The sequence below is a fragment of the Abramis brama genome (genome assembly GCF_963993115.1).
Source record: "Abramis brama genome assembly, chromosome: 13".
In the NCBI taxonomy this organism is placed as follows: domain Eukaryota; kingdom Metazoa; phylum Chordata; class Actinopteri; order Cypriniformes; family Leuciscidae; genus Abramis; species Abramis brama.
The window spans coordinates 17473183-17498465 of NC_139975.1; the positions used below are offsets into that span (position 1 = coordinate 17473183).

The 25283-nt window shown below is 38.4% G+C and overlaps 2 protein-coding genes across 18 annotated transcripts in view; one reads left to right on the top strand and one right to left on the bottom strand.

Moving 5' to 3' along the window:
* Window positions 1–211: 211 nt before the first annotated feature.
* On the bottom strand, window positions 212–14992 carry sh3tc2 (SH3 domain and tetratricopeptide repeats 2). 10 transcript variants are annotated; one of them, XM_084133654.1, is made up of 19 exons: window positions 14775–14965; window positions 11858–11962; window positions 11269–11367; window positions 10511–10636; window positions 10026–10153; window positions 9812–9917; window positions 9380–9523; window positions 8166–8367; window positions 7918–7991; window positions 7178–7373; window positions 6736–6869; window positions 6423–6473; window positions 4450–6168; window positions 3677–3854; window positions 3410–3560; window positions 3058–3180; window positions 2774–2924; window positions 1526–1722; window positions 212–1078 (listed from the first exon to the last, which is right to left on the bottom strand). In XM_084133654.1, the coding sequence occupies exons 2-19, from the start codon at window positions 11880–11882 to the stop codon at window positions 572–574; spliced, it is 4311 nt and encodes a 1436-aa protein (XP_083989780.1). In that variant the 5' UTR covers window positions 11883–11962; window positions 14775–14965; the 3' UTR covers window positions 212–571. The 10 variants fall into 10 exon arrangements, with proteins under 10 accessions (XP_083989780.1, XP_083989779.1, XP_083989778.1 ...); XM_084133653.1 differs by having other exon boundaries at window positions 4450–6171; window positions 14775–14900; XM_084133652.1 differs by lacking the exon at window positions 11858–11962 and having other exon boundaries at window positions 14775–14992.
* Window positions 14993–18693: 3701 nt separating this feature from the next.
* Window positions 18694–25283, top strand: part of ablim3 (actin binding LIM protein family, member 3) — a 66592-nt gene continuing 60002 nt past the window's right edge. For 5 of the 8 annotated variants that reach the window (XM_084133986.1, XM_084133987.1, XM_084133988.1 and 2 more), the window contains exon 1: window positions 18717–19267. In XM_084133986.1, the coding sequence (XP_083990112.1) occupies window positions 19255–19267 (13 nt within the window). In that variant the 5' untranslated portion in view covers window positions 18717–19254. Of the gene's footprint in view, window positions 19268–25283 lie in introns of all 8 variants that reach the window. The other 3 variants (XM_084133983.1, XM_084133985.1, XM_084133984.1) reach the window with 1 other exon arrangement.

A 25283-nucleotide genomic window follows, 5' to 3' on the forward strand; every position in this document is an offset into this window, starting at 1 on the left:
GCCTTTTAAGCACATGATTTATGTAGTTGCTGTGGCAAATGAATGAACTGTATCCGGAATGGTCGTTTGTGGTTAAAAATCAAGATGATGTTTAATGGTTAGGTTTGACGTTTAAGAATTAAGTGCCAATTTACCCATGATTTACCCATGAATGACTTCACAATTTACAGTACATACATACTGTAGGCCCGATAATCGAACATAAAGCCAGTTCTGGTTAAGATTTATTCAATGAGTGCTTTGTATAGTGATCATGCGCATGCTATGGAACCATGTACTGTGTCCATGCCATGGACGTTGAAAGAATTTCTTGAGTTTTAATTAAGTAGCCTAATAGTTTTAAAAGTCCTCAGGGAGGGTAAAAAACAAACATATTTACAGATATACAAATACATATTTACAATTATGCAAATTTGTTAACATTCTTCTTAAAACACTAATAGAAAATATATTATATGATTTTCAACATTTAACATTTGTTTTTGTTTTTTTTTAAAAGAGAGAAAAGGTGTCTTATCGCACAATTAAAAGTAGTGCATTTTTCAGAGTTATAGCATTATGCACAAATCAATTACAATATAATAGTCAAGCCCTCCTTCATTCTCCTTTCATGAATGTGTTTTTTATCAGGACAGGTAGTCTCTGGATTGATATTGTCAGCAGGCCCTGAGTCTGTTTCCTCAGATATGTTAGTGCAGCCTGTGTCTTCTTTGTGACTTAAGTTAGAGAATGTGAGCTCAGATTCTTTCAGGGCATCGACTGTGTGGCTGGTGTCGGTCATGCTGGACTCTGTGAGAGTACTAGTGCCACTGCTGGAGTCTGACTGACCAGCATTGGTGTGAGTGTCAGATGCTGTCTCAGCCAGGTCTTGGTGTGTTTCTTCTGTGTCTCCTTCCAGTTCCCTCCTCAGACTTTGCGCTCTGTCCATGTAGTTCTTACACAGTTCGGCATCAGGCATGTAGTTGGCATGGATCTCTGCGAGCTTCATGTAGATTATGTACAGTGTGCTTAGGCTTTCTTTGTCCTCCAGGGCTGCTGCCAGCGCTAAATGGTAGTAGCCCATGGCATCAAATGCATCCTAAAACATAAACAGCAATAAACATTTACATTCTTCATGAAATGCATATACCCTGAATACTTAAGTTATTTTTATAGCTACTTTGGGCTTTATTCACTAATAGTTTATATGTGCAAAAAACGTTTTCACAAAATAATAATAATAATTATTTATATATAATTAATTAAATAATAATTAAAACTTGTTTTAAATGATGCATGAAAATTATTCTCAGATGTGAATGCAGCTAGTAGTTTGCATAAAACACAACCATGTTATTGGTGAATGTTATTTCAGCATAAAACGTTCATAAGCGAACAAACATGCCTGTCTACATTGGTTAAATCATAATAATCTGTTTTTTTTTTAAATCATTTCTATGTACGAAAACAAGTACATTGCTTCTCTTACATTCAAAATGTTCAATCTGGAATGCATGTAAAATGTTAAACATTACGAGAGTCTCACCTTTAATCTGTATAGGGTCAGATCAGCCAGTCTGCAGTATACTTTAACATAGTACCGAACTTCAATATCATGTTCAAATGCAGTGGGGCAGAGTGAAAGAGACTTCAGGTAATAGTTCTCAGCCATCTCATACTTCCCTACAGAGAAGTACACTGATGCAAGACGATGGAAGGACACTCTCTCATTCAAAGTGACATCTGTAAGAAATACACATCAAAACAATGTCAGGTTACTACTTTTTCCTTTCTGTCAGAAAATAATGTAACCCCAGTTTTAGCTAACTACCATCACACACATAATTATGTATGAAAAATAGATTCAAATAAATAAATGAGCAAACTGCAGTGGGAAAAGTACAAGCTGTCCAAATCATTAGAGCACTTTAAATTTCAAAGAGGATCATAAAGAGTAGAGTTTAATGTAGACCGGATGCCGCCTCAGATGCTGACAGTGAGCTTATACTTTTGTTTGATGTGCTTGAGAATTTAGTTATTGAGAATTTAAAGTCATACGCATATTTCCATTTCATTTAGGAGTTTGTCTTAGCAGTCACTGAGCAAGCGCCTATGTGTGTCAACCAGACAGAGTGCAATAATTCTGACTAAAATTATGCATTTTGATCAAAAATGTGTTGTTGGGCATAAAATGTACGTATATTTATGGTATTGATATTTAAAATTGATATTTATTCACAAGATCAGTTAAAACAATTGAATTGGAAGCTCCTCTGACAGTACAGCATAAAAGAAAACAATGCATTATGTACTTTGAAACGTCCCAAAAGCCATTTGCAAGCCATTTTATTTCTGCAATGTGATGCATTACAGAGTGAAACAGGATGGTGGGCTCTCAGCTCTCAGATTTCATCAAAAATATTTTCATTTGTCTTCCGTAGATGAATAAAGGTCTTGCGGATATAGAACGACATGAGGTTGAGTGATTAATGATAGAAATTAAATTTTTAGGTGAATTAACCCTTTAAATGTATTATGATGTAAATGTTGTATGCTGTAAAGGACATGTGTCTCCAGCAGGGGGCAACATAGGTTAAGACTTACAAGACACAGTCAAACTGACTTTCACTAAAGTTTTCTTTCTTTCTTTCTTTTTCTACTAATTTTATGTGGCCCATAGTCAGAATTTACTGAATAGTGCATAATTGGTTTTCATTTCTATGGTTATAGCTTTTTAAGAACAGATGCGTTCCTGGTAACGCATCTGACGCATCTGAACTGGTAAAGGTCTTACCAGTTGTGGCGCTGACCTGCACTGCAAGTGTGGCATACTGCAGTGCTTCCTCGTAGTGCTTCTGCTTCATCAGGAGCTCTGTAAGTTTGCTCAAAAGCCTGAACTCTGAGTGCACATCTTTAATGCTGCGTGCAAATGGCAAACTGCCATCCTTTAAAAAACAAATGAAAAACAGCAGCTAGATTTAGAAGATGTAGGAATCCATGCTTAGTCACATGGTATACATCTCCTAACCATTTTTGGATTGTTTTGGTAACATCTATTGGGAACTCATTGAGACCTACCCTGTAAAAAGGAAGGGCAGCCAGTTGGTTTCTGTGTCCCTTGAAAAACACATCTCCTGCTTCCTCATAAATGCTCATAGCAAAGCATGGGTCATTCATTCTCAGGGCTGTCTTTACTGCTGCCTATAAACATTTGTTTATGGAGAAAGAAGTTATCACAACAGCTGATAAAAACATACATGTATATGATATGGCAATAAGTTTTTTTTTTTTTTTTTTTTAGTTTTTTAGAAATGACCAGACTAAAAAAGTTAAAGAATAGTCTTGTTGGTGGGATATTTTTCCAAATGAATATGCAAAAATAACTTTAACTATAACTTTTGAAATACCCTACTTCGATCCTTTGACTTACCTGTAGGTACATGTCAGTCAGTTCATCTTCATGAATCAAATAATAGATACGGCCCACTTGCAGCCATGTCTCTGACTCTTCCAGTCTTTTCCCCAGGTCTATGGAGATCCTTAAGCTTTGCTTTGTGTAATCAAGTGACTTCCTCGATGACCTGCAGTAATTTTTATAAAATAATTACTTTTGAATTCACCAATTAATTTGTTTCAAATGGATCAAGTTTCAAAGTATTGACAATATATAGTATGTGCAGATTACAGTAGCGCTTACTTCTCAGTGTTGAGTGAGAGATAGAGGTTGCTGAGGAGTTCCAGGAACTCTCCTTCTAGCTGTTTATTCTTTAGTGTTCTGCACAGCCCTACGCAGTGCTCATAGTAAACAATACACTGTCCATACAGCAGCAAGTCAGCGTAATGGCGACTTAGAACTTTTGCCACAACCATTTGACCTGCATTTGGAAGGAATTGTGTTATTATTCTTACACTATAAATGAAATACTGGCATAACATTAATTCTCTGTTCATTTAGAAATAAGCTTTGTGACGTACAGAAGTTTTAAAATATTTAGGTGACTCCAAGAACTATTCAGACACTTAATTCACAAAATATCTGAATTTCATTGCATTACTTATAACATTTTAAACTAATTGGCATCTGCAAAGAAATGATGCCGGGGTTTTTTAGAACTAATTTCACTTTTGAGATTTTTTATTATTATACATTTTTTTATCAATTGTACTTGTGGTCATTTTTGTGGTTGCAAGTTCCCCTCAAGTTCAAACCAAAGTTCTAGACTTTGAACAATATGTTTATATTTTTCATATTTTGAAACCAAGCAATCTTCATTTTGTGAAATGTTTTGATTGGAAATTCTGATGGTGCTATAGGCTATTTCTTTAAAATCAATGCTATTCATTTTGAAATGTTGTCATATAATGCAAATACATTTATACATTTTAAGTTTAAGTGTGCAAATACTTTTTGGGGCCACTGTAGCTATCAGGTATAGATGCAACCTAAAACATCAAATCTTGAACACTTACTGTGCAGATTTTTAGCACTAATAGCAATAAGGAGGCCCATCTCGAAGCAAATTCTGACCTCCTGACTCCCTCCTCTATCCTTGTAGCTCCTGCCCAGCCAGAGGAGAGCCTGGACATGCTCCTGATCTGTGGGGCTCTCTGAGAGAAACTGGAATAGGTGCAGGGAATTGAGCAGGAAACACTCTGCTAGGCCCGAAGCCCCAACAGATAGAGACAAGCAACCCAAGTTAGCCAGAGCTAGTGCTTCATTACGCTTGTTTCCATTCTCTCTGGAGATCTGCAGAGCGCAATAAAAGTTTCTTGCTGCCTCCTGAACTCTGCCCTGTTTGCGGAGGCATAGGGCTAGAAGATTGTAGACTACACCACGCTGTGTCGGACTGTCAGTTTCATTCAAAGACTTAAGCAGTGGGTGCAGAGTGTTCTGAGCTTGTATGGGTTCCTCCGTTAGGACCAAGAGCCAGGCCAGCAGTATGGATGCCTCGAAGCCCTCCTCCTCATTAATTTGACTTCCAGTTTGTGCTGCCTGTTGGGCAAAGGGCACAGCCTTCTCTAGAGCTCCATGCTGCTGGAAAACACTAGCTAGGCTCAGGCACAGGTCCCTTTGAGTCCTTGGGTCTTTCCCTTGACTAGCTATGGACAAGGCCTGCTGAAGGTAAACCACCACCTGTGTAGGAAGCACAGAATTACTTTCCTTCCAGTGAGGATTAAGCCTGGCTGAGTTTCTGATAAAGAGTTCAATTTTCTGGAATGCATCATCCAAGGAATGCTCTTGTCCTGAGTCTAAACTTAAAGAAGCTAGTGTGAGGTAGGGCAAATACTTTTTATGATAAAGCCTGCACAGCATCCAGTTGAGATCAAATGGGGCAGTTGGCCTCTCAACTTCAGCAGACAAAGTCATGGTAAGGAACTGAAGCCTCTCTACAAAAGGTAAAGCATCCTCTATTTTCCTTAGACGGATGAAGAGACAGAGGGAGAGGTAGCATGTCCGAGCCTCTAGGTACTTGTCTTTTTCAATTATGGCTTTGCGCATGATTGGTTTGAGCAGCTCAAACTCATCCACAGAGCAGAAGTTGTGGCAGGGAAGACATAGAATCAGAGCACTTGCCTTATCCAGCGTGAATGGTAGCTTATCCATCATCTTCTGTTTGAGGTAAACAGCAGTGAGATTAGTGTACAGGGCAATTAGAAGTGGCTTGTCATCAAAACCATTTACAGGAACCTTTAGAGCTTCCTCAAAGTACACTCGCGCTTGCGAGAACTTCAGTTTCTTGGCACATAGCCGACCAAGGAGGAAACAAACTCGCCGGTGGGCCCAGAGCATCCTGCCTTTTTTAGCTCCTTCCCGTAAGTTTTCCAGATGTTGAAGCACCTCGTCTTCTGGAAGGCAATTGAAGAAAGTGTCCAGGAAAGAGTAAGAAAGGTCGTAAAGAGTCTGTAAAGTGTCCTGGAAATATTCCAGGTTGAGAAGGGTCAGGATTGGGTCACACCTCTCTGCTTCATCAGCCTCCCAGATACCTTCATCCATGAAGTTTGGAGGATCTTCCTCATATTCGTCCATCTCTCTGAAGGTGTCCTCCAGGCTGAATGAGAGGATCTCAGAGTCCCGGTCCAGATGATTCCGAGAGGCATGGAATGATTGCCGTGGGGACGAGTGGTAGGGAGTTATGTCACTCTTTTCAGATATGGTGCTTTTTCTTTGATCCACTGTAGTTTTCTGCTCTGCTGATTACACAAAGTGTAAATGTCAGAATTTTTGATTGTACATTGAAAATTATGCAATGAAAGAGAAGGAGAGTAGGAAGGAAAGGAACATTTGGAAGGTATGACTGTGCAACAAAATGAAGTACAAGTTGGTGATTGTTAATTCTATACAACTGGAAGTTGAAATAATGTATGAGAGCAGTGAAAAAAACATCTATATTATGTAGCATCATTTCCTTATATGTTATACATAACTTTGGAAAGGGGCTTACCTGACATTGGATGGTTTCTTATGTAAGTGAAATCAGAGTCATCAAGTCTGTCTGCAGTGTAACAAAGAGTAATTTTATCAACACAGGATGAAAGAAAGTACAGATTTGTCCCCACTTAAAGGGACAGCTCACCCAAACATGAAGATTCTGTCATTTACTCACCCTCATGTCGTTGCAAATCTATATGAACATCTTTCTTCTGTGATTCGACATGAGGGTGAATAAACTGGCATAATTTCATTTTTGGATGAAGTACTCTATTCCTTTAAACAATATTAGAGGTCTCACAGTGAGACAATGCATCATCTCTTACCCAATCTGTACACAGTGCTAATGTCAGTGGAGAATAGATTTGCCAGTACATCAGACTGACAGGGCTCAAGGCAAGGGTTAAGTTTAGATAGGGCTGCCCTTTCCTCCTTACTCAGAAAGACCAATTGTCCATCGCTGTGCAAAGCCAACAAAGACAACATTATCAGCCACATGACTCTCATTCGGATCGCTTCATCACATCATCACATAACTCCACTAGCCCCCCTTCCAACACCCTCATCACCCCCAGCTAGACAGAGGCACATTCAACAAAGGTCAACAGAATAAAATAGCATTTGCCAGCTGGTTGCTTTCAATTGGTATGTCAGTATTGTTGAGAAGCACATTAGATGAATGGTTTTACAAAATAAAGAGAAGGTCATTCGTTCGAGCACAAGCCGAATCTATGAATATAAATAAATACAGTTGAACTGTTTACTTACAGAGGCTCAATACTCTCAGGTTTTACATGGGCCTTGTGAACAAATCCTATCTCTCCACTGGTGAGGTGTCTTCCTATGAACATGTTCAGAGTGTTGAGAAGAAATCCTTCAATCTTGATTATGTCTCCCTGGCGTAATTGCAGCTCATCTTTATCTATTGGGTAATGGTCCACTACTGCCACACAGGTACCCACCACTAAAAGGGAAGCCAAAAGAAAAGACAGATTTGTAGTAACACTCAACTTAAGATGTCTAATAATTAAATATTATGGGTTCAATACAAGCTAAAGTCGGCTGACAGCATTTATGGCATACTGTTGATTACCACAAAAACTAATTCTACTGTTAAAACAGTGTATTATTTGGGCTGTTTTATTTGTATTATTTTTACAACATTTTTACAGTAATTTTGGTGTTTTAATATCATGGCAACAAATTTGTACACTGGATTATAACTTTACCCTTTAACATTTTTTACAGTAAAATCATCATGTATATTGTTTACGTCTTGAGAATATACTTTTGAAACAGTGAGTATTTTAACATTTGTGGATTGGCCCATTCACTTCCATTGTAAGTGCCTCACTGTAACCCAAACAAGTTAAAATTATGTTTTGGGATAAAATCATTTTGTGATAATCTACATTATGTCACACATTCTGTTGACTGAGCTTTACCTGTACTGAACCCTGAATATTCCTTTTGAGGGCAATCTTGAGGAATAGTTTCCAGATACTCACCTACAGGATGGTCAAAGAGGCCTTCTGTAACTGGAATCCCTCCTGCATTTCCAGGATATTTCTTAAGGAACCACCTACGAAGAACAGTCTGTATTTGTAAGGGATAATCTTAAATAGTATGTTTCTTGCATGAGAACAAGTGTAGAACAAAAGTAGCTGTTCAACCAGATAAATCTGTTGTTACAATTCATTCTTCCCACAAAACCTCACATTTGGCTAAATGTGCTTCAAAATTCAGTATCACTCACTGGTAAAATGGATAAGGCAGAGGCTGCATATCATGAACAGGGACTAGACCATGTTGACCCGTGGACAGCAGCGTACCCTCCCACATGGCCTCTTGTCCTATGTCTTTCACCATGACCAGGTCATTCTTCCTGTAGGTCAAGGTCAGCTCCTCTTCCTCCTCTTTGCTGTCACTGTTGTATAAAGTCTTGGAAAAGAATGTACCTGAAACAATAATGAGATGTTCCTTAGTCATTAACTATTCCTGATTTATATTCTTCAGTAGGTTCCTAACATACTTTTCAAATTTTCAAAGTGGATTCATAAACAAGTTAACAAGTTAAGTTTGCCCCATAAATTGATGTTTTTAAAAATATATATATGGTTATGTCTGCCTTATGGCTCGTTTCCACTGAGTGGTACGGTACAGTACAGTAGAGTACAGTACGATTCGGGACGGTAAACCCTGATCCGGCTTGCGTTTCCACCGCCAACAGTACCCTTACTTGATAGGCGTGGTGTAGCCTATGCCAGAAAGAAGCGATCAACATCATTTTTGCGCGAAGAAGGCAACATAGTAAACAAAAATGGATGATATACAGAAGATCTTGTTCTTGCTTCTCGGCATGTTTGTCACAAGAAGACAAGCGCCGATATTAGGCGTTTCTCAATACCAAGTACGCAAAGTTCGGACTTGCCAAGTCCGACTCAGGAGAATGACTCCCGAGGTCCGGTAATTCTGCAAATGGAACAGCGCATTCTTGAAAGCGTCACTCAACTCGCTCTGTTACTCTGGTTATCTCTGTATGTATATTAAGTTGTTAAGTTGTCTGTTGTCTTAAGTAGAGGACATAATCAAATACTAAAATTATGATAAAATTATCTTTGGTATGAATGAGGTGGCTAACACTGTAACTGTGGTAATGATTCTTAGAAGCAAGATATTTTGTATGTAAACAAAACTCGAGGAAATGTTGAGTCTACAAAATGAAAAACATACACTCCCATCTTTGCAAACAAGAGGACACTGTAATCACTTCACATTTTTACCCAGTCTTGTTTTCAACTTATGTGACCTCTGAATCGGTTAAGCAGCAATGTGTCAATAGTGGACTTTAGAACAGACTAGAGATGTGTAAATCCATATTATTTGATCAGTTTCTCAATTTAAGGTTTGTTTACTGTTTGGTTAAAGGTGATGTTGTTGACTGCAAGTCAGCAAGTGGAGGCTCCTTACCTTCCTGTAGCAGAAGTCCTAAGTAAAGAGTAGCTAAGTGGTCTTCATCCACTGTTACACAGATCTCAACATCGCTCAGCAATGCAGGGTCCAGCCAGAATGACTGGTCACATAGAAAGTTTTCAAGACATCTTGCTACATATCCTAGAATATAATAGTTTTACTTGTTAAGCTACAATAGTTATAATAGTTCAAGAAATTAGAAATATACTGCAGAACAGGGTTGCCCAATCCTGTTCCTGGAGATCTGCTGTACCTTCCTGCAAAGTTCAGCTCCAACCCAGATCAAACACAACTGAAGCAGCTAATAAAAATCTTCAGGAGCACTTGGACAGGTGTGTTGGATGTGTGTGTGTACTCTGCAGGTAGGTAGGTAGGCATTGGGCAACCCTGCTGTAGAAGTACTAGCATGTTAGTTCAACTGATACTAACCGAGTGCCAGGTAAGTGGAGAACTTCCAGATCTCCTCGACAGTCTTAAAGGTGATGATAAAGCTGTCTTTCTCTGCATGAACGGACACTAGTCGTGCAGACAGATCCTGTGTGTATAGTATCAACAATCACTTAATGCAATGAAGATTGAAATAACTTGTGTGATCAATAGTAATAAGTTCATCAGTGGTGCCAGTTCATGTTCCGTGTCTGACCTTGAAGAGCTGGACGACATCCTGACTGTTGCTTTCTACTACTCGGAGTCGTGTACGTAAGGCCTCCTGAAGCTCACTGTCAGGTGACACACTAGATCGGCGTCTCCCACTAAACAACAAAACAACATCTCCAAGAAGCAAAAGGGAATGGAGTTAATATCCACCACAAAGAAACCAATATTTACGATCAGTTGCATTAGCAGCAACAGGAATGCTATAGTGATGTTGGGTGTGATTTATTACTGCAAAATCAGAGCGGTAGTATGCTTAACAAACCAATAGGATTTTTTGCAGGAACAGCACTATGAGTGACCACATCACTAAAGGCGTACCATTAGGGCATAGGCTGAGTGTACACATTAAGGAAGTCTGGCATTAGTTGTGTGAGCATGCTTAAGAAGTGTAGCCATTAAAGGCCATTATGGAGATGGAGGCCATTATTTCAATGCAGATCTACAGGACACAGAGATCCATGCTGCAGGTACCTGGAGAGAAGCGTTCTCCTGCTGAAGATACTGTGCTGCTTCTGCTGAATGTTTCCTTCCTCTTCCAGTAAATCTCTCTGCTTCTGCCTTCTGCCTCCACCTCGGCCTCAGCCTCCACTTCCTCATCTGAAATTCCAAAACAAAGGAAACTGGGGTCAACGCAGCTTTACAGAATTCAATTGCAGTTGGTGTGTAGTTCCGTGAACTTTAATAGCACATCAGAATTATGACTGTTTATGGTTAATCAGTAAACTTACAGAAAAGTAACACTGAATGACTGAAGAGTGATGCCCTGTTTATTAATGAATAATTAAGGACAAGAAGGTTCCCTCTGTCTGAAGTTATGCACTTCCCCTATTTGAATATGAATGGTTATCACCATATACAGTAGATCCTCATTCCATGATACAGTTGGTGCTAATTAGTATTTATATGAAAAATTTCAGAGCTGTGTTTCTATTTACAAGCTCATAAAGTTGTGGACATAAACAGGAAGTGCAAGTCATATCATAATGACTCTATAAATATCAGCCAGGTGGCTTAAATAATAGCCTCTTCCTCATCTCCGGATGGGTATGACCTTCCCAGATTTGTGCATTGAAAAGAGAGAATATTCCATATAGTTGCTTACTGTCATTTATTAAACAAAAACACCACATTTATAATAGAATCATGTAACTCTCTGTCCCATGGGTTCTTTTATAATTAAATTCAAACATTGCTGACACACTTATGCTTGACTCAAGAAATCCTCTTACCAGCAGTCATGGCGTCATTGGGTGGAAAGAGCTCACTGACAGCTGCTAAAGTGTATGGAGGGTCATTCCATAAGGCATCGAGCTCAGCGGGCGATATCGCTATTGAAAGGGAGGGTGATGTTTAGGGGAGTGTTATTAAATTAGCTAAATGACAAGCTGAAGCTTTTAGGGTAAATGCCTAATCAAACTGACACGATCGATTTACGACAAAATAACAGCCTTCAAATATTGAAAACGTGCAAAACACAGACCAAAATCTAAGACTGGGAATTTGCACATGCAAACAGTCAGTGACAAACATGGCAAAACATCGTTAGCCCTCATTTAGAATCAGCCTAAAACTTGGCAAGAGAAATATTAAAAATCCTCATAGGTTGTCAAATTGATACAATCATCACAAAAGGAGAGTTGCTAGTTATTAGTCAACAGCTAGTAAATGATCTAAAATCACACAAGCAGCAAAACAATATGCCAGTAACGCACACAGCAACAATAGTACATAATTAGTAACAATAGGCAATCACAGCATTGCGCACAAACAACAAGGCACACAAACTGCCAACTAAGGGAAGTACACATCCTGCATTACCTTCATGGGTAAATCTATTACCCATGACTGACAGAAACAATGTGATGTCTCCCTGTGAAAGTTACTCTTCTCATTGCAAAAATCTAAAGCCAGGGTGGGACCAACCTGAAAACGAAAAGCAGTTTCTGAGGCATGGAATTGGACAGCAGCTGCAGCATGCCATGATGTACACAGCCAGCTTCAAACACGGGTTCAATAGTGCCCACTCGACGGTAGATCCACTTATCGATGGAGTCACTCCTCTCCCTCTCTCTCTTCCTGTCCATTTTCCTCTTGTGCGTAAACCTCACTCTCTCTACTGCTCATTTCTAACTTCCATCTATTTCGTTCTCTCCCCTTTCCTCTCTGCGTCCACTCCGCAGATGAGGGAAGCACTCTGAAGCACTGCTGGCATGTTTGTGTGGGCTGGTCAGTGCCTGTCTGTGCCAGGGGTTCTTCTGGAAAGTGAGAGCGGCAGCATTCTCACAGCGCTGACATACGGGGCCAAAGGCCCAGTGAATTAATTGGCATTGCTCACAGCAAATTCTTTATTTACTGGTACTAAATTTCACTTTTCTCTTTTGTCCTAGATGGTATAATATTAGGGCTGACAGTTCTGACATTCTAACATGTCTGGCTCTTGGAAAAGCTCAGCCCTCTTTAAACCTGGCTTCATTACTTTCTGCCATTTTTTTCATTGCAAAGATCTAGTGTGGGTGTAGATTTTAAGACATTGTTCCTTTTTAAAGGAAAGAAAACCAAATAAATATGTAACAGTGCTGTTTTTGTTTTTGTAGCTGTGCTGTTTTACCCTAGTCTTCCAGTTGAAGAACCACTGATCGCTGGAGAATTTGATGATTGAGCACTCCAGCAATTTGGTGTAAGAATGTTGTTAAGAATGAGGTTTTTAAAGAAGTTTTAGAGCATTGACAAATGATGTCTAGCATACTCAAACCATATTGATAAATCTTTCTCAGTCTTTTTTGATGTGATTGTCTCAACTGGATTGAATGTCACCACTACTGTCTCTGTTCATGGGCTTAACAAAGAGTGTACTTATCTATACTGAATAATCTTGCTCATGTTATTATTGTTTTATAAAGAGAGAACCCAGTCAGATTCTAATTGAATCTTGTGAGTCTGAGTCAGTTGTAAACAGTCAGGAGGAATTTCTCAGCATTCCTCCTTAAAGCTGCAGTCCATAACTTTATTGGGTTAAAAATTATCCAAAATAAATTTTTGAGCAAGTACCTAACCAGCCAGTGTTCAAAACTATCTGCTTGTCTTAGCTCGATTCAAAATGGTAAGCTTGTAATAATGTTTTTAATTCCAGTGGTACTGGTGGATTTCCGCGGGAAATTCGAGCATGTCTTTGCGTCATTACGTCACATCTGTACACATAAAGAAGGTGTCTCGGCTAGTAGTCTATATTGCGTGTGAGGATGTTGGAGGTGGAGATTTATAGCCTTTTATCACAGCAATTGATATAATTAAACTTATCAATTTGATGGCGGATCCAGAAAGGTTCAAACAACAATCACCAGTGACAACTGGAGATTCACCCGTTGTAAAATGCGAAAGACTTCGGACTTCGGAGTGGCTACAGAAGAAAAGAGACTGCAACCGGGCCCATGTGAAAACAAGGATAAATATCAGAAGGGCATTAAATGTGGTCACACAATGTTAACATTAACAATTTGAGAACAAAGTATAATTTGCAACGGTTTGACGTGATATGATAAGCGATCGTTAGATTTAATCAGCACGATTTACTGCAATGCTTTTTTTCCCTTAGTTGGTCAGAACAAAAGTGGATGTTACTTGTTCAGATTACATTTTCCAAAAAGTAGAATCTGTGATTCCAAATGACAGTATCCACATTGGTGCGGTGACTGACAGCCGCACATTCTCCTCAAAACATTGGATTCATCCGTGATGTGCCGTGCCGAGGCACAACCTACGTAAAGTTGATAATTCCGTGAATAACTGCAATTGCAGATTTCGAACAGAGATGGCGACAAAGAGGAAAAACTACGGACTGCAGCTTTAAGTCTCATAGAGCATCTCTCTGTGGCCTTAACAGGCTTTTTTAACACCATAATCAAGTGTTTTGCTGTGGAAACACCCAGTGTGTGAATCATACATTGGCTTTAAGGGGGTTACTCTCTAAAGACATTTCTTTTTATGAAAATTGTGTTAAAATGTTAAAATTGTTAAAATCTTAAATTATAGATTTTGATAGCCTTGTGATATGTAAATAATACTAAATAATGAAATTACTCCCTATGTTTTGTTAATGTACCGGCAGATTTTTTTTTTTTATAAAAAAAATGTTTGCGTGAATTTGTGAAAATGTAACTTTTTTGGCCACTGAAATATTTGAAAACCATTTTAAAATCGGTGTGTATATTAATATAATTATAATAAAAAAATGTTGTTTTAAGCCAGAAGTTGAATGTTGAATTCAACATTGAAGTTGAATGGTCCCATGCGCCTGGGACTGTGTATTTAGTGGTGTCTCTCTGGGTTACTGGTTCAGTGTGTGAATGTCAGTGAAAAGAACGGGGTAGATTTGTAACCTGAGTAAAGGGTTTAGACTCTAAGTTTAGAATGTCGCCAAAGCCCAAGCAGAACATGCTGGTACGATTAAACTGTTCTATAAAACAAGTTCTTAAAACCTAGTTGGTGAAAAAAATTGTATATTGTTAGAGAAATAAATGCTCTACATTTAAAGAGACAGACTTACAGACAGACTAGCTACAAACTATGTAAAAAGTAAGTAGAGACAACCAAGAGTCTCAACAACTAGTTAAAAAGTAAATAAACTATAATTCAACCACTTGTCCTACTTCAGTTCAAACCTTGCAATATATTAACAGCAATTTCAACTGAGTACACAGTCACTCATACACAGATTAGTTTCTGAGAGAGAGCGTACCTCTGTCCTGCTGACTCCCGGCTGTGTGTTCGTTCCTCATAGATCTGTCAGTATGTGCTGTGTGTGAGTTGGCGAAAAGTTCCTTTTAAACTTACTAAAACTAACCATCATAGTCCGCAAAACTCATGTAGGGCATGGAGTGTTTGTGTGTGTGGGTATGTGTGTGCGTGTGTGTGTGTGTATGTCCTTGTGGCACAAGTTTAGAGCTTTTGCTGAAGGAAGTATGTAAACTCCTCCCCTAAATGATATGCTTTTTTTCTTTCTCTCAGTTTCTCGTTTTCTCTCTCTCTCTCTTAGCCCAGCCCTCTCACTCCCCTGCTCTGTTGGACTCTAGGTCAGGTCAGAAGGTCTTCAGTCAGTTCATAAGGTGTTAGATAACCTTCAAACAAACACTCTTAAATTAATGACTCAGCAAATATAGAATATCTTTCTAATATATCTAATCAGATTCATGAATCCAACCAGTTGTCTTTAAAAAAAATCAACAAAAAGGAAAGGAATAGCAAATGTTTGAAAAAGTAATCCTTCTGGTCTGACTTGTTTTTTACAGAGCAAAACAAAATGCCTCTAGAGTCCCTATCAACTTCATTACAATCAAATACGCCCTCTTGCTCACATTCCATGGGTGCTTTCTACAACATATCCAGACAAACGTCCAGACACAGTATGTGTGCATTCCCACCATGCCTTGAGTAAAGATAGCAAGTCAATTTCTTAACTTTAAATCGTTATTATTTATTTTGCCAAGAATTCCCTATGCTTCTCTTTTGGCTGTAGGTCTCCTATCTCGTCTGTAGGTCAGATAACAGACTGGGTCTTGGCTCAGTCATTTCTTGCTTTTCTCTCCTGGTTAAATATAAACCGACTCCAGGTTCTATACAGACTGTTGTTGAGCCATTACAAAAGTCACCCTGAGAAAATATATTGTGAAGACATGTGACTGGCTGACTGGTCTGTGAAAGAAGGCAGTCTGTGCACTACGGTGTGGCTAATTCCTGCCACAAGTCTCAGATGGTCTTGGTAAATGGATTAAATACCACATCAACGATAGAGAATCAAAACCCCCACACTGGTGGAGCCATGTGCCAAAACCATAGTCACGGCATTAACATGGCACGCAAGACAAGCAGCTGATGGTTTGCACAGCGTGTGTGTTCCAAAGCTTTTTGGAATGTTTTTGCATTTTGTAGTTAGCATATGCATCACATTGTGATTGTTCTCTTATTCTTTTCAACAAACCATTTAATCCAAAAAGCGGAATATGATTCGCTCCTGAATCGAACTGACCGGGTTCTCATGTTTAACTCACTGACTCAGTGATTTGGTTACAGTTTGGGTTAACAAATCACATTGGGCTAGCTAGTATTATCAACAACAAAAAAACTTAAATAACAACTTAAATATTTGCAGATTGTGAATAGCATACATCACAATACAGAGTATACTTCAGTAATCAGTGTACACTTTCTGTTTAAAAAAAGAAGAAGATGAGTCAGTGATTTTTTTTTATTTTTTTTTTCAACAAACAGGCTGAGCCACAATTTGGACATGAGTCCAAAGACAAGTCCTAGCTCAGAGTTCAGCTAACTGACTTATAGATTTGGTTGCAGTTTGGGCTAACAGCTCACTTTTGGTTTGTATTATCATTAAATAATGACTTAAATGTTGGCAGTTTGTGTTTAGTATACAGTATCTGTGTATACCAAAGGAATAGTTCACACAAAAATGAAAATTGTGTCAGTGATTTGAATTCGAGACCCATAAACTTTCTTCTCAATGAACCTGTTGATCCACAAATCATGCTAAATTATTCACTTTACGAATTAGACAAACTGATTCCTGAGTTAAACTCACTGACTGACTGTTATTTAAGTTGTTTTGAATTTAATTTCTACTACCTCGTCTGATTCTGCCACATGTTTATCAATGTGCATTGTCCCTGCTAAAAAAAAAAAATATTTACGATTTTTCTGACTATTAAAATGTTTGTTTCACAGGTGAAAGAAAGTAATACGGGTTTGGAACGACATAAGGATACAACCTGAATTTTTGGAGAGGTCATCCTTAAATACCCTTCAATGCAAAAACTAATAAAAGGCTAATAAAGCTCTGGCTAGTAAATTTAACCCAGGGCAGCTCTCAGTGGGGGCAGTTCAGGGAGGCACTGCGTTCCGGTGCCCCTTTGTACCAGTGCCCTAAGGAAGAGCAACTTCCTGTTGTTGTGGACTGTCATATTTCAGTACAATGGTAAATCCAGTACCCTGACTAACAGTACAGCCCACGACATCCACTGAAAATATACATAACCCTGGTACAGATTGCATTGTGTGCACACTCCAGTAAAGATATGCAGGCTGTAAAACCAAAGCTATGCAGGTTATAAAATATGACAAACATCTGTGAATGAGATATACCTTTTAAATGATCCCTGATTATGTGGGGTGAGGACATTTAACTATGCTCGTTTAATCATTTCATGTGATAAATTACACATGCCTAACAAATAACTGATATCTGGCTAGTGATTTGACCTACATAGACTTTCTAGCAGGTGATCAGAAGGCTTATAAAATGAAATATGATATGTAACAACATATCTAGGAAGTTCTCCTTTTATACAGATGGGAGGGGAGTGAAGAAGTGCTGATGCGATGACAGGCAGAACAATGCTGACTGCTTACACTGTCTGTCTCAGACACTAACCTTATGGCCCTGTCAAAATATCTGACTGTCAGACCGAGAGCAATGCATGGTCAGGCAAAGAGAGGAGAGAGGCAGAGAGAGCGTCTGGAATTAGATAGACAGACTGAGAGAGGAAGAAATGTAGAGTGTGCGAGGCGCCTGTCACATCCCTCCATTGTGCAGTTTCCTCTTGGCACTTGTTTTTGTATACACACATGTCAGTAAAATACTCATAACACACATTAGGTTAGGACACACAAAAAAGAGAACAATCTGCAAATAAGAGACTTCCTGTTTGATCCAAATGCCTGTCTGCCTCCACATGGGTCAGGGCTTCTTTGAATACAGAATAACAATAGGGAAAAAAGAAGATTTGCCAAGGTGTAGTTCTATGGGTCTATGAGTCTGTATTGTGTTGAACAAACAGATAACTTGTGAATGTGATTTATAACTTTTCTAAATAGCATAGTCATGATTCTTTGTATCTCATTGTTGGCTACAGTATATTCAGAGTGAATATATTTTTCTTTCAGAAAGGAATGAATACTGGGTTGATTAGTGAGGTTGTGCAATAAGCGAGACATAAAGTGATGAAAGAGTGACTACTAGTGTACACCAAGAGTAAAATAAATGGCAGATTGCCAGGAAAGAGGTTTTCTTCACTGGCCTTGATTTGAAATGAATCCAGTAACAAATGTCAATGTGAAGAAAAATCCAGGAATCGGTAAGTTAGCATGCCATCTTTATTTTATTTGTTTATTTACAGTGTAAAACATTTTGTTAGTCTCCAGTAAATATTTATCAGGGTAGTCCATTTTTGTATTGGCTCTAAAAAAACAAAAACACATGTGAAAACACATTGTCAATGTTAAAAATAAATAAATAAATAAAAAATAGGCTAACATTGTGCAGTTAACAATGTTTCAATCTCTGGGCCTTTATCAGTTTGTCTTAATGAGCATCACGTCAAACTAAAATTGATTATCATTTGTGGCTACATTTATAGCGTGGTCATAGGCCTATGTCTTTCTCTGGAACATAATTCGGTTCCAAACGGGCTAATTATTGTCATAGTAAGAAGCTTTTGTTGACTGGCAGGTACCTAAATTAATCAAATTTGTCTACTGTAGCCTATTTACATTGTGTTTTTTCTAACTCTGCATAAGAGGGCGCTATACATCCATACAGTAAATGCCGTAATCTGTGAAAACCCACCCTGCACTTCAACTTTCCCTCTGGATGACCTCACACCTCAAATTCACTGCAAGCGACAAAAACAGACCGCTGCCATTACAATCAACAAATCTGTTTTACAGAGCTGCGTGTAGATGGGTGTGAGGAAACACGCTGCTCTGCGCTCGCATGCCTGACGTCACCCCGGCGCGCGCTTCCATAGATGCGAGCGCGAGAGTACAGTGACAGCGCCTCGTCCACTGTACGCAACACTGCTCAGCACTATCTCAGGCTATACTCGAGAAACGGCAGCAGATCATGGAATGTGACTAGGCAACATTCCGCTTTATTTCAGGTCGGTCGTCCGTCCTGCACTCACGGGGTGCAGTACTTTAAGCCCACCGTTCCCATTATTAACCAATTGATCACTGCCCTCCCTGTGATCCGGGAATCACATTGGGAGCTTTACAATTTGTATTAATTATTCCTCGAGTTTTTATCCCACTCTAGCGGTTCGACTCTGACTACAAGCTGAGGCTCAATAACTGGATTTTATCGGTTGAACAATAGGCGACTGCAGTTGTCTGGATATTAAATTTTACTCTTGGATTATTGTCTCAGCATCATGAGCACGAGTGGTGAGTAAATTCTTGCCATTGTTACCTTGGTCTAATTGCAGATATTAATGATTGAGGCTACTAATGCAAAATAACCGAAGTAGATAGAAATCTAAATTTAAGGTAAAATAAATAAACTTTATCTTGACCTTGTCAAATTAGAGTAGTTAGTCTTATTCCGGTGTCTTATTCAAGCGTTTGACCTCTTGCTCCTGGCATGTCCCAAAGACATTCTCACTGAATCAGGTATATGAAATAATGATAATAATTGTAATAATAATATAAAAAGATAATAATAGGCTATTGGTAAGAATTATTTATTTCTTCTTCTTATAAATATAATGCTATTTTATCAATAACAACAATGTTATTCAGAGTTACAAATGAGTCTTTTGCTCAGGATTGATGAGTATGACTGTTATTCCTTCAAAACTGACTTTGGTCATCAAATAAATTGTCCAGAAGTTTTTATTTCAACTAGATGTCTGACTGTTTTGCACAAGCTGAACTGAACTGATAAAGCTGTAGAAAATTATCCTGACACAATATGCCAATTCGGAGATCAAATGTCTTGTGAAAGTTGATGTTATGAAAACTTAGACATACTCTGGTGACCAGTGGGTCCAGTTTGGTGCCAGTCAGATATGCTTGGTTGCATTCATTTAGCTTTCATCCAATCATAAAAGCATTAATGCAATCATTATTTCTGATTACATGCTCTATAAATCTGTTAGATGTAAAGACACACACCAACATAGAATAGAAAACAGATCATGCAAGATCATGTTGGTGACCCACTCTCCTTTGAGGCTTGTGCTTCAGTCAGCTGATGCTGCAAGGGCATGACCGCTGCATCTCATAATGATCCTTTTATGAAAAAAGTTCAGCAGAACTTTAAAAACAGAGCTGTTTTCCTGTTTGTTTGTGCGTACTTCATCAATGCCTTGCTGTACTGTGATTAGAAATGGTTTGCATTCTTGCAGCAAGCCGTTAAATTGCATTCTCAGCTGATGAACGGACGGACAAGCTTTGCCCACATGTGTCCCACTCTCTGAGCTAATCCACCCCTTAGTTCAGGACACACAGCTCACAGCACCAGCTCACTCTGATAAAACAATGTCACATCAGCCAATTGAGCTTGCCTTATTCATTCTTTCAAAGCATTTTGCCTGTCAGCTGGGGATGGGGCTGCTACCAGCGTGTTACCGTATGGAGAGCGAGTGTTTTAAAATGCAGACAGATGGCAAGGGAATGAGTGCAGTGGCCGAGCTGTGTCTCATGGCAAAAAAGGGCTAGCTGGAGAGCTACCAACAAATGAACAGGCACGCCTGGTCCACAAGAGACCTGGAGTGTTTTGCAGAACATTCACATAAAGCTCATGACATAATCAAACATTTTTTACTTTGCAAATAGACATGCTCTTTTTTTCTTTTTTTTAGAAAGTCCCTACTGACACCAAGTCTCAAACTTACCTGATATAGCCACTCATGCGGTCACATGGCATTTTAATGGAGCAGTAACCGTGCACAATGGCATGTTGAACACTACATTGGGCATGATAGCCTTAAGCCAGTGAAAATGCCGAGCAATTACACAGAGGTCACTTGGTCTATCTTCATTTGCTGCTCCCTACGTTTCTTATGGTCAACTGCCATTATTGACTGCCCTCTATTTTCTGCACCACTGAGAGAACAGACAGACAAGTGAGCAGCGGAATGCTCCCTCAATCTGTTCTCCATTCCCTCTGCTTTCCGTCTTTCTTTCTCTTTGTTCTCCTGTTTGATTCTCCTGCCTTCAGCAGAGTGAATATCAAAGATTTCTGTGCCTTAAAGATTAGTAAGTGATAGATAGTGATTGTTTGTTGGGAAGGGCGTAGGAAGGATTAGAAAAGGAGAGTGGGGGTACATAAAAGCCTGGTTCATGAATATTATTTAAGTGATTTAACAATCTGCCAATGAATGTGATTGTGAGTCTAGCCTAAGGTACCTGAAGTTGTCCTGCTCCTCCTGTGTCAGCATTGGCGACTCAGCATCCCTCACATCAATCACACGCTAGCACACACATTTACAGAAGTGCCTCTGTCACCACTGTCCTGTCATGCCTGCCCTGTGGAGAGCAATGAGGTGGAACCCGGCTCGCCCTTCAGTGTTCAGACCTCGTAAACACCAACAGTTATCTGTAACCACAGCACCCTTTTTAGCCTTTACAGCCATCTGAAAAAAATGAATGCACTTCTCTCTGTTGATAATAAAATGAGCATGAATCAATATTAGGAACAAACAAAAGCAATTTAATTAACTGTCACGATATTAGCATATAGAATAAGTTTATGTGTTATCTGCTCATAAAAGAAAACATTGGATTGATTTACTGTCATTGACAAAGCCCTCTATTAATCACAAAAATTGCTTTATAAATTAAATGCAGGATTGACGTTTGCTTAGTAGCCCTCAGTAATAATTTGTAAAAATTATTTTAGGTTTTTAATTGGAATGTAGTGTTCCATGAAGAACATTTTTACACAAAAGGTTATTAATACTGGAAAAAGTCTTTATTTTAAAAATGGTTCTTTTGAGAACTGTTCACTGAAAGGTTCTTTGGGGAACCCAAAATGGTTATTTTATAAAATCGTTGTAACCCCCACCCCCCCGCCCCCGCCTATTTTTAAGAGTATAGGGAACTAGAGTAGCGCCCAGTTAACATTTGGTTGTTTGGATGATTTTTTTTCGGCTGAATGGTGGCTGAAACTCTTAAAATCGAATGATTATTTCCCAAAAAGTTGAGGTTACGAACTTAAAAATTGCCCAGTTATAATGGTGGCTCCCCTGATAAAACTTTATGCACTATGCATCTGCCTTGATGCTACTTTGTAGCATGTATCTGCATAATGCATTAGCTCTACCTGGGAGTTGATTTGATCTGAGCTAGTGTGTCAGCAGACGTAGACCCACTATGGCACCGTAAACACACTCTCATTCCATCTGGAGTGCAGTCCGGCTCAGTGTCAGCACCCATTTGTCATTCCTGTAGCCCAACGTTATGATTTAGTAGCACTGGGAACAAAAGAGAAACACCATCATATTAACACTTGTCAGGGTTGAATTTCCTACAGATCCTTTCTAAAGATTTAATTCTCCATGCATTTCCCCTGGCTTACATATACAGGTCCATATGTTTGATGGACCTCTTTCTATAGGACCATGTAGATATGAAAGCCAGTAGATGGACACAGACAGAGTGGCTTTTCACTGTCAGTCCAGTACAACATCTGCAAGGCACATGCTATAGAAAGTATATTTTTTTACAAGGAAAGACCTGTAGTGTCTGGATGTGCTGACTGGATTGTAGCTCCTTGCTATTATAACAATGGAAAATAAACTGCTTCTTAATTAGAAACTTAGCTTTGACAAACAGATATTTGCATACATGGAAATAGTTTTAACAATATGCACAACCTCTTTATCATTGCTCAGTGTTTTTATTTTATAAACCGCTAAGGATGGCATTTTCTTAAATAGATTTTGTGCTCTTCAGTGTTATTTATCTTCTCTTCAGTCTCCAGTTTCTATTAGTCCAGTCAGCCCAGTTCCTATCAGAGTGATTTTGGCAAGCTCTGTTAGTGGGCCAAGCTTATAACCCAGAATATTTGGTTTCCTGTACAGTGTCCTCTGTCTCTACTCAATAGCCAATGCTAAATTGCAACTGACTAAAGGCTTTTGCTGCTGTCCATTAAAAATCCAAGGAATCATCTACTGTCATCTAAGTCATGAAGGTAGATAACTCATAGAATGACACTAGGGATGTTCATCCAGTGACCCTGACCCAACACATTTCTCTAAACTTAGTTGAAATCCCAAATCATTAGTAACCCTGAGAGCAGATCGAAGGCCGGAGCAAGTCCTTGAGGCCCTCAGACCTCATTCTGTCTGACCTTGTGTTTGGTTGGTTTGAGTGATCATTTTTCTGACAGGGTCAGTTCAGCTCCTGACGCTACAGCAGCGTTGGCTTGAATGTAGCAGTAGTCATATATCAAATTTAGTCAGGTTCTCCAGAGGCCCATGTCTACTACTGTACTGCAAACAGGTTTTTGAATTCTCTAAGGGGCAGTTTATACGACACTGTTTTCAACTAAAAACGGAAAACTTTTTATGCGTTTTGGCCGAGCATTTACAACGACAACTGCATTTTGGGGGCTTGAAAATGCAAACTTTTGAAAATGGGTTTCAAAATCGTCTCCGTGTAAACTACAAATCTGTAGCCCCACCCCTTTTTAGCTCTGCGATCATTGTGTTCTGTCTTCCAGTTTGTATTTCCACAACATGAAGATAGTATGGATTAATTAATGAACCACTCGTTTTAAAATTTACCCGGTCTACTGACATTTGTTACGACATCAGTTTCAAACATTACAATTCTCTTGATAACTTTCGTTAACTCTACAACAAGTAAATCCACTTCACCAGCTACTCTTTCACAGCGATGCTATAGAAATAAACACAGCAAAACGGAAGTTCAAAGTCAAACACGATATTCTAAAGATAGCGGCGCGCTTGTTTCAATGGCAACTTCTGGCCTGGCAGCATAATACAGTGTTTTAAGTCATTTTCACGGATCGTTGTGAATGGGGATTGTTTTGACAACATTGTCGTCTGTACGTGAAACCCCAAATACTTGATTTCCAACTCACACTTTTCTTAAGCAGGTTCCAGGGGGTATGTGGAAAGATTATGATGTTCTTTTTTACAAAACAATATAAGGATTTGTAATGAGAACAAAGATTTAAAGTAATGAAAGGTCATTCAAATGAAATAATGGCTTAACAAATTGTGTTACTTTTTAAAATATACACTACCATTCAAAAGTTAGGGATCAGTAAGATAAAAAAAACTATAAAAAAAAAAAAAATATATATATATATATTCAGGATCACAGTTTCCACAAATTATTAAGCTGCACAACTGGTTTAAACATTGACAATAATAAGAAATGTTTCTTGAGCAGCAAATCAGCATATTAGAATAATTTCTGAATGATCATGTGACACCGAAGACTGGAGTAATTATGCCAAAAATTCAGCTTTACCATAAAATAAATAAATTAAATGTAAAATACTTTTAAATAGAAAAGATGTATGTTAAATTTCAATAATATTTCTCAATATTATTGTTTTTAATACATTTGTGATCAAATAAATGCAGCCTCGAGTCTTTTAAAAAATATAAAAAATCTTACCGAGTCCGACCCCAAACATTTGCATGATATATATTTTCATCCCATCAAATTTTCCAGCCAAATGTCTCACAATAAATTATAAAAATATCAGATTCTATATTGTTTTAGATATGTGGAATGAATATATTATTTGTTGTACATTTATACATTTGTTATTTTAAGTAAACTATGCTGTTAACATGCCATGGCGGTCATTTTGACCGTTTTGAAATTTTATATCTGCAATAACTTTGTTGAAAAAATGTTTTTCATATAAAAAAACATTGTTTTTCATATAAATTACACATAAGGCAAAAAACAACAACAAATGAACATATTTACCTATTTCGGCCATAGACGGTCATATTGACCGCACTGAATTTCGCAGTATTATTATACATAAACCAATATACACAACAATAAAATGTGGTAAAAAATACACAAAACATATTCCACAACAAATCGTTTAAATGTAATGATATTCAGAACAGAACAAGAATGAAAAATATCTATAAATAAGCCAAAATGAAATACTTTATAAGCAAAAGTGAAAGTAAGCGGCGTTGGGCTCACGTAACTCTCTAATTAGAATCAAAATGTTTCAACATTTGCGATGTATTTGGATGGTAAACTATTCTTTATTATAGGCTTTGTACTTCACTCACGTTCCAACATCGACGGAAAAAATCATCCTCTTTACACGCGCAAACAGAGCAGTGGAATTTTTATATGTTAGTTTGACTATTTTATTATTATATTTTATTATGGCTATAATGAACAGGCTGCAATGTCAAGATTGCAATGCTGGAATATGGTGTGTGTGTGT